Raw genomic sequence first — 18,152 nt, 5'->3', positions numbered from 1 at the left:
GGGATGTGTCGGGGGGGGGGGCGTAGAAGTCTTAATCTGGATACGTGTTCACCCAGAGGATACAGAAGTGTCCCTCATGGAAGCAGCGTTTATCTGAGCCGAACGCTCCACAACTGACCTGATGCAGCTTGTAGGGGAGGTTGACACCTCACATCCGTTATCCTTTCCCAAAGAGGTCAAACTCACTTCAAACCAGAGTAAACTAATGCAGAAACCTCTCAACCAACAAAGAGACTTTGACCTTTAGCAGAAATATTTGTTTGAATGTTGGACACTCAGATTATGAAGCCGTCCATTCGAGCAGGGCGGTTTCTTTCTACGGCTGCAGATGAAAGATGAACAAACTGTCTCAGACCTGATATTAAGGTTGTAGGTATGGCGTTGGAGTGCGTATAGAGGTGGGTAGAGCAGCCAAAAATTGTACTCAAGTAAAAGTAAAAAGTAGTCATCCAAATAATTACATGAGTAAGAGTAAAAAAGTGCTTGGTGAAAAAACTACTCAAGTACTGAGTAACTGTTGAGTAACGTCTGATTGAATGCTTGTGTTAACAAATAAATCAGACAGACAAAAATACTAAATAATCATCTTTAGGCAAATTAGAGTTCATCCAATCGATAAATTAAAATGAATTAATTGATTACAAAATAGCTTGAATTAAAAATAATCCAGGTAAATTCAAGTTCTTCAATAAAAAATAAAAGAGACTTAGGAAATGTTTAAAACATATGTAACCTAAAAAACAAACATTCACCTATCCATGGGAAGAAAAAAATGTATCGCTACATGTTTCCTCAAGTTAGATGTTGAGTTTCTGCTGAAATGTGCGTTTGTTTTGGTTGATACAGAAGACACATAATGTAGCTGCTGTTTCTCACTATTTGTAAGGTAAACATGCTTTCAGTATGAGGCCTCGTCTGCGTCTTCATTTCCCATCGTTGATTCTGACATTTTTCATCTGTTTCTTTGTTTGTTTGCTACGACTGCTAATGCTAAAGCTAACCCGTCCCGCCGCTGAGATGGAGTATGGTCACGTGACCAGACTGCACAGCTACGTTTGATTGTCAGAATAAAACATTAAAATGAGGCGTACGCGGGGGGATAAAAATAATGAGGCGTAGAATACCAAAGAGGTAAGAAGAAAAGTAACCAGCTCATTGTAGCCTAATGTAGCGGAGTAAGAGGACAGCTTCTGCTGCACAAATCTACTCAAGTAAAAGTAAAAAGTATAGAGATTTAAAACTACTCCTAGAGGTATAATTTTTTTCAAAAACTTACGCAAGTAAATGTAACTCGTTACTACCCACCTCTGCGTATAAGTGAACCTGGATCTACATTTCTACAGCAGGCCAGTGAACAAGATGTTTCCTGTTGCTATAATCCAAACATGAAATTACCTCTAACGCTGTTGCTTTAAGCCTTTCGGGACAGATTGGTCACAGTTCAGAGAGCACAAACACTGATTCGTCTTCACTTCCTCTTTAGTCTTACAGATTTTAGTTCCACTTTTCTGTATTTTTCGAAGCCTTGTGACTTCTGATGGTGGCGTCTCTCAGAAATACCCCCATAAAAGTGTTTTATACTGTGGCTATGGTGATGTAATGCAAGAGGCGCTTCGAAAGCGTTTCCAGTCCATTTCTCCGGGTTAGTTTGAGGTTACTTTGCTGTTTCAGTGTTCTGTAGCATTTCCTTTAAAAATGGATGTGAAGGGACACCCACGCAGAATCTAATACGGGGACTGTGCTGCACCAACAGCCTCTCTCCTCGGGGGAAATCACTGTCATCGGGGTTGTTTCCGGCTCTGCTGCTGATCTGTTGGCGGCCGCCTCGGATCGCTCTGTTCCTCAGCAGCCGACTCTGAGGACAGTTGCTAAATGAAGTTACTGCAGGAAGCCGGGATATTGTTTCATCTTGCGCCCTCTTCACAGAGTAATACATCTTCTCCCTCCAACAATGTGAAGGACGAGCTTTTGTTTCAGAAATGCCAGCGTTTCTTTTTGTTGGAGTGAGCACAACCTGAGTTCCTCCCAGAAGATGTAACGCTTTACAGAAGTGGCAGCACTGCTCACGCATTTTTAAAAAAAGGTGTCGCTTCTTCCTGTCAGACCAGGCTGATATGAGGACCTGTACTGAGGGATTATAGATTTTCAGCCAGCTGAGATCCAGTTACAACTTTGTTAACCATATATATATCATATATCAGCAGCAGAGCTGCTTTATGGCACAGTTCAAGCTGCTGGACTTGTGTGTGTGTTTGATATTAAACCAACAATAAAAGCATTTCCAGCTGGTTGTTTTGTCGTGAGACAATAATTTCTCTGGTCTCCTCGGGTCAGTCTGGATCCTCTTTACTATTTATTATTCATTATTCATCATTTTATGTTAGTAAACGTTCAGATAGACCAGTGATACTCACTATTTATTTCACAAGAGCCACATTGGCAGAGCAAAATCAAGGGAAGAGCCACTTTTACGACAACATACTAAAGTCCCCTTTTGCAAATATGCATTTCTACATATAAAACATCCCACAAAAAAAAGAAACAACACAGCCAATACATTTTCAATTAAGACCACATTTACCTTACTACTGGGATGAGCAGAAGCTGGCGTGCATGTGCTCGACTTTCTTCATGTTGTATTTGTAGTTTGTTGTTGTAATCACAGTGAGACATTCAGGATGAGCATGGTTTTTGTGCTGGTTTTTGCCCTTTTTTAATTAAAAACCGATCCATTGTGCCTGCATCTCGCGCTGGCTAAAGGAGCTAGCGTGCACTGCGGTCAAGTGTGACGGTGGTTTGAGCGGGCTGCGTTGCCAGGTTTAACAGAGCCCCCTTTAGGAAACACCATTAAGCCTTAATTAATACTTAATAAAAATACTTAATACTACAAAAACACAAACTTATTTAAAAAAAAAAAAAAGCTGCGCAATGAGTATCTCTGAGAGGAATGTTTACCTTTAAGTTGCATCAGCCTCCCTTTTTTGACCTTTTTCGGTAATTTGGGAGCTGAGGATACTGATTTTTGGAGTTTTTCAAAGGAATCTGTGTCCATTGTTGCTGGAAACAAGACTTCAGCTGCTCAACAGTGTGTGGTTGTTGTTTCTCTGCATCAATGGTACCTTCACACATATGAAGTCATCCATGCCATGGACTCTGATCCACCCCCATAACATCACAGGTGTTGGCTTTTGTACCTTTCGCTGATTATTTATTTTTTTTATTTATTTATTTTTTTTCCCAAAAAGCTGCTGAAACATGGACTCATCTGTCCACAGAATAAGTCTTTCTGTCGAGCTGCGATGAGCTCAAGTCCGGGGAGTTTGGCATACGTCCTGCACCGTGGGGATAAACGGCTTCCTTCTTGTTTACCACAGCTTCAGCTTACACTTCTGAATGACTGTGTGGAGTGAAGAGGATTTTACCAGCTGCTCCCGAGCCCATGTGGCTGTGTTGATCATGAGGACATGACGGTTTCTCATGCCCTGCAGTTTCTGTTTCCCCAGACTGTTATGAACCGTGGATGTTGAAAGACTGAAAAGTAATTTTTTACTGGAACGGACTGATGATTCGGAGTTTGAGCAATGCGTCCTCACATGGAAAAAGTCAACCTTTGGTGGACACCAGAAATCTGCTTCTTAGATACTCTTTAAACTTTTCTCCCAAGCTGTTGGCATCAAATTTTAAATTTGTTCATGTTTGCTCTGTTCTTTTGCCGTATTATCTTTGGTCGTTCAGCCATCGAGCCGATTATATTCAGGAGTTTGTCTGATTTTGGTATTTACGGACACTTTTAAACACTTTGAAAAATTGTAACACTTTTTCTGCTGCTGACTGCCGTCCTTTGCCTGAGCCCTGCTTCATTCTTCTGTATCGTGAACCGTCTCGTGTCACATGTACCTCAGGTTACACCAGGTGGAATTTGAAGGAGCTTCCAAATTAAAGGGGAAGTTCGTTTTTTTTATTTTTATTTTTTTTTTTTAAACCTGGACCTTATTTCTGGCATAAAATACGTTCATATACTCACCGATAACAGTTTTGTGAAAGTCGGCGTCCTTCAAAGGATATTTATGGCGTGTTTCCACTAGCACGCAGTACCTGCAACCGGGTAGACTTTTGGTATCACCTCAGCCCTGGTTCCAAGCGAGCCGAAGCGTTACTAAAACGTGACGTCAGCCGACTGACTTCCACTGATTGGCCGATGAGTGTCGTCACTTTTCAATACTGTTTTGTCTGGCGGCCAGGAGTCTTCTCTGGCTCTCTTCTCTTGCCTTCTGTGTGACAAAAAGCCACAGGGTGAGCAGCAACACGAGCGCCTCCATGTCCTCCATGCTATCCTCCTCGCATGTTGTTGTTGTTCTGGTCTTCCTGATTTGTACGTTGCTCGGCGCCGTGTAAATGACGTCACGGAGGTTTCGCGCAGCCGTGTTACGACGACCCCGCCCACGTCGAGGAGGCACGAAGTGATACTCGTTTGTAATGGAAACACAACCAAACCGAGCCGTGCCAAGCTAGTGGAAATGCGCCATTAGATCACTGGAGATCGGCGTATATCCATAAAACGGGAGAGAACAGGGCAGAGACAATACAGCCTCTAAATAAGGCATTATCTGTCTTTATTTCACCAATACTTTAAGACCAATCAATGAATGAACGCGTACTATTGCACTTTTAGCTCAGAGCTGCCGTGTTGTTGTTATCGGGGGCTTATAGGAAGCTTTCTACACGTGCATCTACTGGGATGACGTCATCGACGCGCCGCTGCAGCACAGCTCATTCACTCCAGGCTCTGTGACAGTCGGCTAACTTCACACGGAGTTTGTTTCTGCTGCTGGTAACATGGTTCTTTATTGCTTATTTCCACACACAAAACTAGCAGTAGCAAACTCCAAAGTGCACGTTCGTTCATTCATTCATTCATTGATTCGTCTTAAAGTATTGGTGAAATAAAGGCAGATAATGCCTTATTTAGAGGCTGTATTGTCTCTGCCCTGTTCTCTCCCGTTATATGGATATACGCCGATCTCCAGTAATCTAAATATCTGCCGAAGGACACCGACTTTCACCAAACTGTTATCGGTGAGTAGATTAACGTATATTATACCAGAAATAAGGTCCAGGTTTAAAAAAAAAAACAACGAACTTCCCCTTTAAAAACTTTCAAAGTAACATCAGGCTGGTTGATTTACAGTTTTTAAAATGTTCCAAAGGAAAAGCTCAAGTGATAAAAGGTTGGAAATGACTCGTCTAAGTCTAAATATGTGTTAAAAACCTGAATGTTCACAGATATATTTTTTCCTTTCAGCCTCCACTCAGGTGGTTTTCTCCTTCGACGTTGGTAACGGCCCGCTGGACGCTCGTGTGGAATCGAGCGTCCCGCTTAATGACGACAGGTGGCATCGAGTCCGAGCCGAGCGCAACGTCAAGGAGGCGTCGCTTCGGGTGGATGAACTTCCTGTCGCCACGCAGGAGGCTCCTGCTGACGGTCACTTCCATCTGCAGCTCAACAGCCAGCTGTTCATAGGTGAGCACCAGTTACATGTGGACGGTTTCCTCATTCGCACCAGTCTTGGTGGCTTTGGTGTCTTTATCATTTCTGTCTCCTTATCGCCCTCCTTACAAAGCATACGCACAACCCTGGCATACTTTGAATGTACAATTTATCTTCATTCCTGCGTTTCTGTCTTCGTACCCTCTTAAATCTGCAGCTTTCATGCAGAATCTGAAGCTTTTCGACCATTTTTCTCTCTTTGCCTGCAGTGTAACGCTCGGCCTCGCTCCTACGTTGAAATCAGATGTCGCTTTATGAAAGGCTTTGCTAACCTAAGCTGTGCTGCCATGTTCTTTTTAGAGAGAAGAGCCTTTCTCCTGCAGCCCTTCCACACAAGCCATACTTGTTCAGTCTGTTTCTAACTGTGCTGTCATGACCTTTAACCTTTAACAAGCTAACTGAGGCCTGCAGAGTCTGAGATGTAGCTCTTTGGGTTTTTGACCTTGGGGTGACCTTGCTGGGACGTCCACTCCTGGGAAGATTGACAGCTGTCCTGAATGTTTTCCACTTGTGAATAATCTTTCTCTCTGTAGAACGATGGACTCCAGATAGTTTGGAAATGGCCTTATAACCCTTCCCAGATCGATGGGCAGCAACAGTTGCTTCTCTAAGATCATTGCTGATGTCTTTCCTCCTTGGCATCATGTTAACACACACCTGAATGCTGTTCAGGTGTGTGTTATCCTAAATAAACTACGACTGTGTTCGAAACCGCATACTTCTCCTACTACTCATACTAACTTTGAGTTAGTATGCGAGTTTGAGTAAGCGAGAAGTTCCCGGATGCATACTAGATTCTCCTAAATGTTGGGTATGCATCATGAGGTTACTACTCATACTCAAACTACCCAAGATGCAACGTAACGTGACGTCGCCGATCGTCATTTCCTGTCAAAACGGCAGTTTCAAGCTAGCTACAACGAGGGTAGGTTCACTTCCTGTTTTCAAAACAAAAGCACCAATTGTATCGTAATGGCTTTCCCTATGATAAAAGACAACGGGTATTTTATTTTGTGAAAATAACCGGAAGTGTGTTGCTCTCTGCGGCTAGCTTTAGTAGCGCAGAATTCATGGGAACAAAATTGTAAATAGCCGGTATTTTGTCAGGTTTTCAACACGTTGGGGATCTACGACTACTTTCTCGCCTGAAAATGTTTCAAATGTTGCTAAAGTTTACGGAGTTTAGAGCTTAAGCGAAATCAACTTCAGGCCTGCTGATTTCGGCTCAGGCAGGAGCGAAATGCATTGTGGGTAAACGCTCTGCATACTGTCTGATCGATCAGTATGCCGTATGGAAGTATGTAGTATGCGGTTTTGAACACAGCCTAAATCCAATAAGGCATAAAGTGGAATATCTGTTGCAACATGCTTCTTCAACACTGTAAACTCCTCATGAACTGCTTTCCAAAAACACAACAGTTAGCAGGTCTGATCTCCTTCAACAAAGTGCTGAACTGTTTTTTTGGCCCGATGCCGCCAGCTGCTCAGCACTATTGAATCCGAAAGTGCTGAGGCGAAGGTTTCTGACCACCGAACAATAATCACAGTCAATAAATAAGCATGCAGCAGGGAGCTGTGATTATGCAGCACACGAGGTGTGATGTGATTTTGTGGAGCGACTCTGAACGATTCTGAAGCTAAAGTTGTTCATCAGGCAGTCGAGTAATTAAACACCTACAAACTCCATCAGCACCGAAGCCTCGTTTACCTCGACTTCATCACCGCGTTTCTATTTTTAGAAGTCTGCTCATACGTCTGCGAGATGGGAGACGGGGAAAAAAAAAATCCATCTTTTGTTATCAGGTTACATCTTCCTGTAAATATTTTGTCATTTCAAGTCTGTAAACAGGTGGACAAACAAACCAATGAACTGAAATTGGATGACGGCAGCAGATGGAGGCAAATCTGGGAGAATATTGATTGGTTCAGTGTCTTTCAGCAACAGACAGCTGTTTGGTTAACTAAATAATTGGATGGAAAACACACAAGAAAATGGAGAAAATCCTGAAAATATAGCTGCTGAGCAGATTCCAAAAGTTTAAAACGGAAAATGAGGAAGTTATGCGCGAGCGGTAAACAACATGGGGAGAATTAAGAGGCACCAGCGATCCTGGTTTAGCCTGAACAGATCAATTTCTCATTTAATTGCAAATTAAACATCTCATGAATATTTATGCTCTGTCCTGTTGTGTCTGAACAGCCCGAGACGACACGGTACAATTTGTCCAATGATGGAAACCCTCTGCAGACGTCTTACTTCTGTGATCTGTAAAAGCAATCTAAGTCCCATATTCTGACAGCCAACAAAACAAGTCGTGTAAATATGTGTTCAAATGTAACAGAATTAAAGAAAACTCTCTTTTCTCAGTGAGGATCTGGATCCTGCGTTTAAGTGTTTCGAACTGGGGCGAATTATGAATTTTTGTGTGATACGTTTAAGCGGAAATCACATTTCTGTTCGAATTAGGCGTTTATATTCGACATGAAAGTAACATATTAAACTTTATAAGACCTCAAACTAAATATTTCAGTACATCTGTATGTGGTGAATAAATTATGAATGTAGCTTTTATGTGAAAACATTGTGATAAAATATGAAATGTTTACTTACTGAGTCAAATGAGGCTTCGGCGAGTTTTCACCATCTATTTTCGCGTTAAATGCATCGGACCAACTTCTCCAAGTTCTTTGTGCAGACCTTCCTTCCTCTTTCTTGGCGTAGTCCATCTGAGACGAGGTGGTTTAGTTTTCTAACACATCTAAGCCATTGTAGCAGCCACTGTTTTGTCTCCCTTGTGTCACACACAGACAGGGATGGGAATCGTTAAGAATTTAGTAACTCCGATTCTATTATCGATATCGATTCGGCTCCTTATCGATTGTAACTGCATGCTGTGTGGTCAAATGTTTCAGCATGTTGGAGGTATTTCCTCCCTGTGATGTGTTTGAAGCTCTGCACATGTTTTTGGGGAAATATAATATATTTTTAAATATAATATTTTCTAAATTTTTAAAGATTTAAATTTTTACATTTTTAATATGTTTTTAAATAAATATGTTTTTAATATAATATATTTTTAAATAAATTTTTAATTAAATATAATATATTTTTGGTGAAATATAACCAAACTTTGGAGCGCTTCTGCCTCGACGCCATGTTGGGAGTATTCTGAGCCAAAACACGAAGCGTGCACATGACGTCATTGCGATTTCCAGAACCTATAAACGGGATCATTAGGTGGGCGGATTAACGATTCCACGGGATCGAACGACTGGGAGCCGGTTCTCGATTTCCCATCCCTACACACAGATTACTAAGAATCCATGATCATAGAGACGGAGATATAAAGAAGCATCGAGACACCCCTCGTTTCTTAATATATTGTCAAGAAAACAGGAAATGGCTGCAGTGTACGAGGCAAAAACAGAGTTTTTTTTTTAATTCTAAGCAGCTTTAAAGTGAATATCTGCTCTGAGCTCCTCTATCCTCCAGCACAGCCTGAACCCTCTCAGACGAGCTTTCTGTCCTTTCTTTAAGGAGTCTTCAGGAATAGTTCTCCAGGCTTCTTGAAGAACATCCCAAAGCTCTTCTTTGGATCTCGTGCTATATATAATATGCTATATATATTTTTTTAATTAATTAATTAATTTAGTCATTTATTATTATTGTTATTAGTTAGTAGTAGTAACAGCAGCTTTTATGTGGAAAGTGGACGTCATCGTGTTAGAAAAGGTACGGACTCGGTCTTGTAAAGGTGAAACAGCACCCCATCTTTCTACTTTTTCTCCCACAGTTCTGTTTTTCTATAAAAGGTTTGTTGGATATAAAATATCAGAGGATGTCTTTCACTACGCTTCGTCCTCACCGGTCAGAGGATCACTGCAGGTTCAGCTAAGCTGTTAAAGTTTTGTGTTTGAGGTGCTTTTGTGGGCACAAACGCAGCATTTCACAGTTTCTGGGTTGTTCAGTAGCGAACTGTCCCTCCACACAGACATAAAGTTCCATAAAGCATAAGTAAATACGATCCCTGGGGTTCTGTGTTGTAGTTATTTCTTGTTTTATTTTGGTTAATCCTGTTCCTTTTCTGTTCATTTCCTGCATTATACATTTTATTTATATATTTTTTTGTATCCTCCTGGTTTGGTTTTCTCCTTTTCGTCCCTGTGACTCCCTCCCGGTTTGTTCTTGGCACCAGTTTTTTGGGTGTACTTTTGTGTTTTGGACCTTTCAGCCCTTTTTGTGCCTATTCTTGGAAGGTAATTAAGCTCTTTAGGTCCAATATCTGCCAGGCTCCCGTCTGCTTTTGGGTCCTCTTGTTCCCTGACTCCTGACAGAATTCCATTTACTCGACCTAATTTGTGAAACAAACTGTTCCTTTGTCTGAATTTTAAGCTCCTGTATTCGTATGCCATAAGCCTGCCTCACTTTATAAGGCTGTGAAGTCCATTGTTTTGATTAATAAGCCATGTTATTGCCTGGCATGGATTTACGGTATAATCCACACAAAGCTGTTTCCATTGTAGGTGCTAAAATTCACAGCACTTTAAATTAAGCTCAGTTCTGGATCCATGAATCACTTTCTTTGCCAAGCTTTTATAAGTTTACTATGGAAGCCCGTTTCCACCACTTAATAAAAAGAAATTAAGAAATACTATGAGATAATCTCTCATAATTACGAGATACTAAATCGAAATTATGAGATACTAAGTCGAAATGATCAGATACTAAATCGAAATTATGAGATACTAAATCAGAATTATCAGATACTAAGTCGAAATGATCAGATACTAAGTCAAAGTGATAGTTCGGAGTAGATTCAACCTGGGGTCATTTGAACCGTGATATCCAGCCAAGTAGCCCACCCGAAGTTTGTTCGATCTTGGCTGAACATCAGCTGAGTTACTGAGTTATCCCGAATAGCTTCGTACAAGGGTTAATGGACCCTGGCAGTATCTCCAAAATTACCACACTAAAATCACATGCCATGACACCAAACTTCTACATTAGTACAAATATGGTCTGTACTCACAAAACGATGCATTTGGAAGTTTGTACATAGTCCAGGAGTTTATTATTATCAACACAAGCCTAATAGCTTCTCTGCTGCTAAAGCTGCGTCAACGTCACTTCCCTGATCTGGGAGCTTCAAAGTAAGATGAGGATTGATCTACTACTGTAGACAACAAAGCAAGGCTGCTCAGTTTCTCCATTGATAAAATAAATTCACAACTCTACAACATAAAAATTCATAAAAAAATCATGTAGAATATAGCATATACTTTGTTGTCTACAGTAGTAGATCAACCCTCATCTTACTTCGAAGCTCCCAGATCCCGATTTTTTTCCCATGAATTCGGCGCTACTAAAGCTAGCCGCAGTGAGCAACGCACTTCTGGTTATTTTCACAAAATAAAATACCCGTTGCCTTTTATCATAGGGAAAGTCGTTACGATACAATTGGTGCTTTTGTTTTGAAAACAGGAAGTGAACCTGTGTAGCTAGCTAGCTTGAAACTGCCGTTTTGACAGGAAATGACGATCGGTGACGTCACGTTACATTGCATCTTGGGTAGTTTGAGTATGAGTAGTAACCTCATGATGCATACCCAACATTTCGGCGAATCTAGTTAGCATCCGGGAACTTTAAAAAAGTTAAAGTTAGTAGGAGTAGTAGGAGAAGTAGGCGGTTTCGAACACAGCCATGTTCGTTTGTTTCTGTTTGTCTGGCGGTGTTGTCCTTCCGGTTCAAAGGTCGGGCCACCAGTCCAATCAGCGACGATTCATGTCAAATCACACTGTCCCTTTTTTTTCCCCCAGAAAATGATGTAAGTGTATCGAATTCATTGCAAATGTACATACTGTATTTATTATTATCATACACATCATTATGTTTCTCGCATCTCGGTGGAATTGACATCAAACGTGCCCAAAGTGCATGTTCACAACCTTCAGTGACTCTTTGATCTGTGTCCGAGCAGGTCCGACCACCCTGTGAGGTTTTTATCTCTGTTGCTTTAACTCGTCTCAGAGCTTGAAGTCGTACGGTTCTGAACTCCCTCCATGTTGTGCTCTTTAAGCTCGTCATCGCTCCCCCTTCAATCACCTCGATGATTGCTTTGATCCCCGTTTCCCTCCCTTTAAATCCCGGCCCAGCTTTCACATTTCATACAGAGGAACTGAAAAGGTCTCGTGAGAGCAAATTAATTTCTGATGGCTAAAAGTATCTTGAAGTTTTCTGCTGGCCGCTCTGTTGAGAGGTGGAGTTCATCTGCATTTCCATTTTTTGAAGTTTGCTTTGATCTCCACATCACAAATCCCTCCTTATGTTTTCCGAGGGCGGCATTTGATGTGGAGAGGCTGTCACTTACGTGTCCTCAAAACCTGATGTCGTCCCGGGTTGGAGGGTTAGTTTTTTTGTGCTGGTGCTTTGTTAGTGTGGTCAGAGGCGCTGATCCAGTAGAGTCACACGTCGCCATTTAACCTCATGTTTTCTTTTACGTAGCACTTGACTTGCTTTGATTGGTCTGAAGTCCCTGTGGTTGATTCTTTAATAGGACATATGAGCAGCTGTGTTGAGTTATAACTAATTTCTAGGGCTGTGCAACGATTAAAATCTTTAATCTAATTAATCACATGATTTCCCTGATTAATCACGATTAATCGCATTTGTACGCAAAATCCAAAAATGAATCCAAAAGTAGTGTATAGCCTTTAGCATTTAGCTTTATTCTAAATGTGCTGCCATATGAATGAAAGTGCCATAACATTTGTTGTGCAAACACACTTTTAACATCAGCATCTTTCTGTAGTTTTTATGTAGAAGCCTCACTCCACTGTCTGTTGAGTTCATGACCGTTGGGCCACATCTGGCTCTTACAACATTCATCCGTACAATAAAAGAACCGTAAGTGCTACGATGGGCACAGTTTAGGCTCAATTATGTCTGCTTGGGTTTGAAAACATCTGGAGAAGAAAGGGGTGATCACAAAGTCTGTATTTATTTAATTATCTGTCCTCGTGTCAGCCTGTCGTGTCTGATCTGAATATCTTTGTCGGGGTCATCTCTAAGAATCAAACATGTTTTCTAGGCGAAGCTTCACTTGTGAGGGAGGATGATTCATTGTTCTGGGCCCGTGAACAGAAAGGTGAATTCACATCTTGATTATGTGGATCATTATGCAGAAAACGGGCGATTCTCGGGCTGATTGATACGCGGTTAGATGTGCATGTTAAGCAGATCGGCGTCACCCTGTGAATAATCGCGCTGGGGCTCGTGTTGGCGAGGATTGATGTTCGGCGTCTACTAATGAAAGGACGAGCCTTCCTGAGGAAAGTTTCTTCTTCTGTTGTTGGTTCACTGCAGAGACGGGAGTCTAACGGTGATTTATTGGAGTGAAACGCTGCTGCTGAACAATAGCAAGTTGTCATCCTCAGACTCTGAGGGCAAACAACCGCCTCCTGAGTTCGTGCCTGGAGCACAAAGGGACTCCAGTCTGTGATCTTTGCAGATATAAAGGGCTTTATTAACGTACAGTGTGGTTACATAACTTTAATTTAACAGTACTGTTTACATTTTCTGAAGACTTCATCTGTAACGGTTTGAGCTCTGAAACACATAAAACAGTTTTTTTTTTTTTTATCTTTGTTCATGAGCTGGATGTGTTGAGCACGAATGTCCTGCTCTGTTGTCATGTCCTCAGGAGGCACAGCGTCGAGGCAGAAGGGCTTCCGGGGCTGCATTCGCTCCCTGCAGCTGAACGGCGTCACTCTGGACCTGGAGGAGAGGGCGAAGATCACGCCCGGGGTGCGACCCGGCTGCCCCGGTCACTGCAGCAGCTACGGGTCGCTCTGCCGGAACCAGGGCCGCTGTGTGGAGAAACCCAACGGCTTCCACTGCGACTGCAGCCTGAGCGCGTACACGGGAGTCTTCTGCAGCTCAGGTACACACCTACAGCGATGTCCAGATCCATGACAAAACCAAGAGGCATAAAATGTTTTTAACAAACAGCATCAGTGGTGCTCTTTAATAAGTTTGAGTGGTTAGTTCAAGATGGCGCCGCAGATGGCAGCCTCGGGACTTCGCTCTCTTGTGCTTTGTCTGTTTTTGTGTGTTTATCACGTTTTCTGCGATAATTTCTAGGGATGCACCAATACTGGTATCGGGTATCAGGCCGATACTATTCTAATATACTCGTTAAAGTTAACCGATACCGTGAACCGATACCAATTTATTGCATCAGAGGGTGGCTTGTCATTTTTGTTATATTTTTTTTAGATTGGCGGCTCGGGGAGATGTCGAGCTCATCAGGAACAGTGTGGTTAGGCTAGTGAGACCGAAACCTGTCTTCCAACTCATTGCATTTTTTTTGTGGTAGAAGTATCTGCATTGGTACTCGGTATTCCCAAGTACTCAGAACCAAGTATTGGTATCGTTTGGAAAAAAAAGTGGTATCGCTGCATCCCTAATTATTTCGGTATTTCTAATTTTTATTCTTTTATGTTATTGTTGAGTGTTGTACTTTGCAAGTGAAGTTTTACCGGAGTCAAATTCCTTGTTTGTTTAAGTCAAACCTGGCCAATAAAGCTGATTCTGATAAGAAGAAGTACAAAGCTTTCCATCCTGACTGCATTTCTGATCAATTAGTTCACCTAATTTCCCGAATAGTTCAAACTAAAGCTGCAGTTTGGTGTTCATGTAAGCTCAACCGCGTGTTCATGACCCGAACATTCATCAGTGATCATGTGACGGTGGAATAGATTCTAGATCTGTGTCATTTCTGTCTTTTTAAATTTGCAAAGGCTGAGCCACGAGAGCCGTATATGAAACACGGTGTTCCTTTCTTTCATTGTCTTTACCAGATTAACCGCTGTTGTGTTTCATGTCTGAAGGAGGAGATCTTAGACTATTTAAAGCCAGGGAGATCTGAATGTTTGTAACTTTAAAAGAGGGCCGAGCAAAGTTAAAGCAACCATAAGCAGCTAACTAATCTGACACAGGTGGATGACATCTAGACATCTTTTAAAAAGATAATAAACATATTTCCAAGTCGCAGCAGGATGAGAAAGCAGACTCTGTTACATTCAGACACAATGGAAATTTAAAACTAACCCACCAAAGCTGCGGAATAAAAAAAACAAACTTTGTACTGGAAAAGATTGATTGTATTTGACATCCACAGGACAGTTTTCAGGTGGAGTTTCACTTGAGCGATGCCGCCGTCTCTGACAGTCACGACTCCGCTCCCTCCCCGCGGTTCTGCTTCACTGTTTCTGGCTCATGACTCCCATAAATCAAGTTTTACGCCGTTTTGAAGGTGTAAAAGTTTGGTGTAATTTCTGTGCCGCAAGTCGATCGTTTCTGTTCGCATGAAAATGACCTTGATGATTGAGATTTAAGGCATTTCTTAATAATGAGGAAACACGGTAGTTTCTAACGGGTCAAATTTTTGGACATTAAAAGCAAATCTGCTGTTTTTACTTCACTTAAACACTCATCATCAAGGAGAACTTTCAAACTGTGTGACATCAAAGGTTTAAAGAAATTAGTAGTGGCTGTTTGATGTGAGCAACAGTGCGTCACCACTTTGTTCTTTACACTTTCCATGAGCTTCATAACTCAAGTGGGTTCAGCCGGCTGTATTTCTATTAAAGCACCCTCTTAACTCTCCTCCCACCATGTATTGATGTCCGCTCGTCCTTGTCTCCCCACAACATGATGATTCACACTTTGTTTTTCTGACCGTCGGTGACATTTCAAAAGTTAAGCTTGGTTTCCTGTTGCAAAATCAAAGCATGAACCACGATTTCTGGGAACAAATCTGTAAAAAACACTTACTGTGACCACCAACCTCTATACAAGATAAAGTAATTCACAGAACTCGCGTCACCCAAAGCAAAATGTTCAACATGGGACTGGCTGACACAGATACCTGTTCACAATGCACTTTGTCTTGAAGCCATGTGACTGTCAGCCAGTTCACGCTCTATGGATCACAGTTACAGAGACGCTGTCCTGAGCTGCAGAGTTCCAGCATCAGCACCACTCTGTCTTCTTTGTGTGCTCTGCTCATTTCTCTAGCTGTCGCTCAGAAAGTAAAGTAGTCCTCCAGAACTGGAGATAGCAACTGGGCTAACTTAATTTTTAGAATTAAAGAAGTAACGCTCAAAAAAAGAACCATACGTTCAAACTGCTAAGACTAAGTCTGTGTTCGAAACTGCATGTTCAGCCTAAGACTCAGAAACCACAGCAAAACAGCACAGCCAAGCATGATTCTTCTCTGAAAGTTCCTCCTTTTTCAGATTTTCGAAGCTCTTTGTTGGACAAAGTGATATCACTTTGGCCTCTGGCTATAAAGTAGCCTCTATAATTATAATTTCTGAAGCATTTGCATAGTAACCAAGAAAATGGAACTTAAAGAGTGCATCCTCTGCCAAGGCCAATGTTCTACTTTACGATTTTAACTTCTTAAGCCCCTTAAGCCACTTTTGAAACTTCCACTTGCAAAACATCCTCGATTCCTCAGCGTCTCTCAACAAAAGACGACCCAAAACATTTACTTTTAATTTGCAGTAAAAAATGACTAACTCCCTCTTAACAATGATTAAGTGACACAGATATTACTGAACCTGTAAGTAGTAAGATGCAATCTCCTCAGCTCTTGTTTTGGTGAATGAATTGGATCATAAGTATTTGGAAAGAGAGCATAAAGGGCATTATGTAAGTCTGTCCTTGGGCTTTAAAAGAGATGATGATTAAAAATGGCCTTCAGATGAACTCTGGCCTATATACAGCTGTGTGAATCCGCTAAATAACAGTGACAACAGGGACTAACCCTCAACAGCTTAAAGGGATTTTTTTCATTTCTTTCTTAAGTGGGGTTCTTTGAAGTACTTCTGAGCAATCAGTGAGTAACCTGCAGCAGAAAGCAACCGGAACGGTCTTCGTTTGGAGAATCGGGAGCTTTCCTGACGAGCAAGCTAACAGTAGAAACAACAAAGAACATAAAAGTTGTGATGGACGAGATGAAGCCTCATGAAGCACAGAAGCTTTCCATCCGAGTGGTTTCAAAATGGGCCGAAGCTTCAGGGCGCTTCATTTGCTCGACTGCGCCACCAAGTGGACATTAAATGTAAAGCAGGTGTTGATTGAAATGACAACGTCCACCATGATAATACCAATGATAATAATTAATATAATTGTTTTTATTGTATTTAATATATATGATATTTATTCTCTACAATAACTTCCCTATGGGATTAATTAGTATTTCCATTCTTCAGTATTTCTAATTTCACACAATTATTATTGTGTGCCTGCCTCATTAGGAGAGATCAGCTCAAAATGCTCCCGGACAGGAGAAAATCTTCTCTTTCTGGCCGGCTCCATAACAAAAAGGTAGCTAGCTATGAACAATAAGGTTCTAAATCTGCACAATGTGCGGGTAGATCCATTGCGTTTCACTGGTGCTTATATTTCAAATTACGCGCAAAGCCATCCTGAACCGATCACGTGATTATGAGGCCTCGAACGTCACCACCACGATACACGCTTCACAAAATACATCCTGAATTACTCGACACACGCTTCGCAGCCTCGACACGGAGGGACACATCACTACATAAAAGCACATTTTTCACCATCTACACTACACTACACTTCACTACAACTCAAACCTCAAAAGTTTGTAGATATTCATCAAATTGTTGTTTACGGAGAATGTCTGCGTAGCAGCGACGAAAGAACGAAGCAAAAATACTTTGTTGATGATACTCGTATGATATCGGGATTTGATGTTGCAGATTGAGGTTTTAGTAGAACTATTTCTTGTCTTTTTATTTTGGGTGTAAATCGAAGAAAAGAGACCAAAAAAAAATCTCAAAACAAGGTTAATTAGTTAATTAATTAAGATTAGTATTTTCTCAAGTTTCCATAATTATCTCTTCATTTGTAGGCCACGACAGTGATTAGCAATTTTTGCTCCACAGACTGGGTGGGGCTTTCTGTCACAGCACCAAATGGGTTTAAATCCCACTGAAAAGACAAAGACTTCTTTGTTTCTGTAGGTAATCTGACATCTGATGGGACAAAAATGGCACGTGGAGTTCCTCAGGGCTCAATTCTGGGGCCTCTTTTATTCAACATTTACACGCTCCCACTGGCTCAGATAATGCAAAGCAAGAGAATATGTTACCACAGTTATGTGAAACACACAAATATACATCATTAAATCACCTGGGGATTGCTATTCCTCACAAACACTCTTTAAGTGCCTCGAACAAATAAACAACTGGATGATCCTGAGTTTTCTTCAGTTGAACAAAGACCAAACAGAGGTCATCGTGTTTGGAGTCGAGGTTAAAAATCTGTGTTTAACTTCAGTTTTTAGTGTTAAAAACTACAAACCAAGCCAGAAATCTGAACTTTAAGTCATATCAACAGCCATTATGAAGAATATTTCAAGTATTAAAGGACTTATGTGTCACAGTTATGTGTGTTTACTGGTTCTGACTAAAAACTGGATCATATCACTCCAATCCTGTTGTCTCTATGCCGGCTCCATCAAAGAGTTGATTTTAAAATGCTGCCACTGGTTTATAAATGTTT

General features: G+C 41.3%; 1 protein-coding gene across 2 annotated transcripts in view; it reads left to right on the top strand.

The window, feature by feature from the left end:
• The window catches only part of LOC142398671 (contactin-associated protein-like 4), a 181,028-nt gene that overhangs the window by 143,878 nt on the left and 18,998 nt on the right, over positions 1–18,152 (top strand). For both annotated transcript variants that reach the window (XM_075482766.1, XM_075482767.1), the window contains exons 17-18: positions 5,303–5,521; positions 13,249–13,488. In XM_075482766.1, the coding sequence (XP_075338881.1) occupies positions 5,303–5,521; positions 13,249–13,488 (459 nt within the window). The remainder of the gene's footprint in view (positions 1–5,302; positions 5,522–13,248; positions 13,489–18,152) is intronic.

This window comes from Odontesthes bonariensis, chromosome 14, assembly GCF_027942865.1.
Source record: "Odontesthes bonariensis isolate fOdoBon6 chromosome 14, fOdoBon6.hap1, whole genome shotgun sequence".
NCBI classification, from domain to species: Eukaryota; Metazoa; Chordata; class Actinopteri; order Atheriniformes; family Atherinopsidae; genus Odontesthes; species Odontesthes bonariensis.
This window is presented reverse-complemented; position numbering and strand designations above follow the sequence as displayed.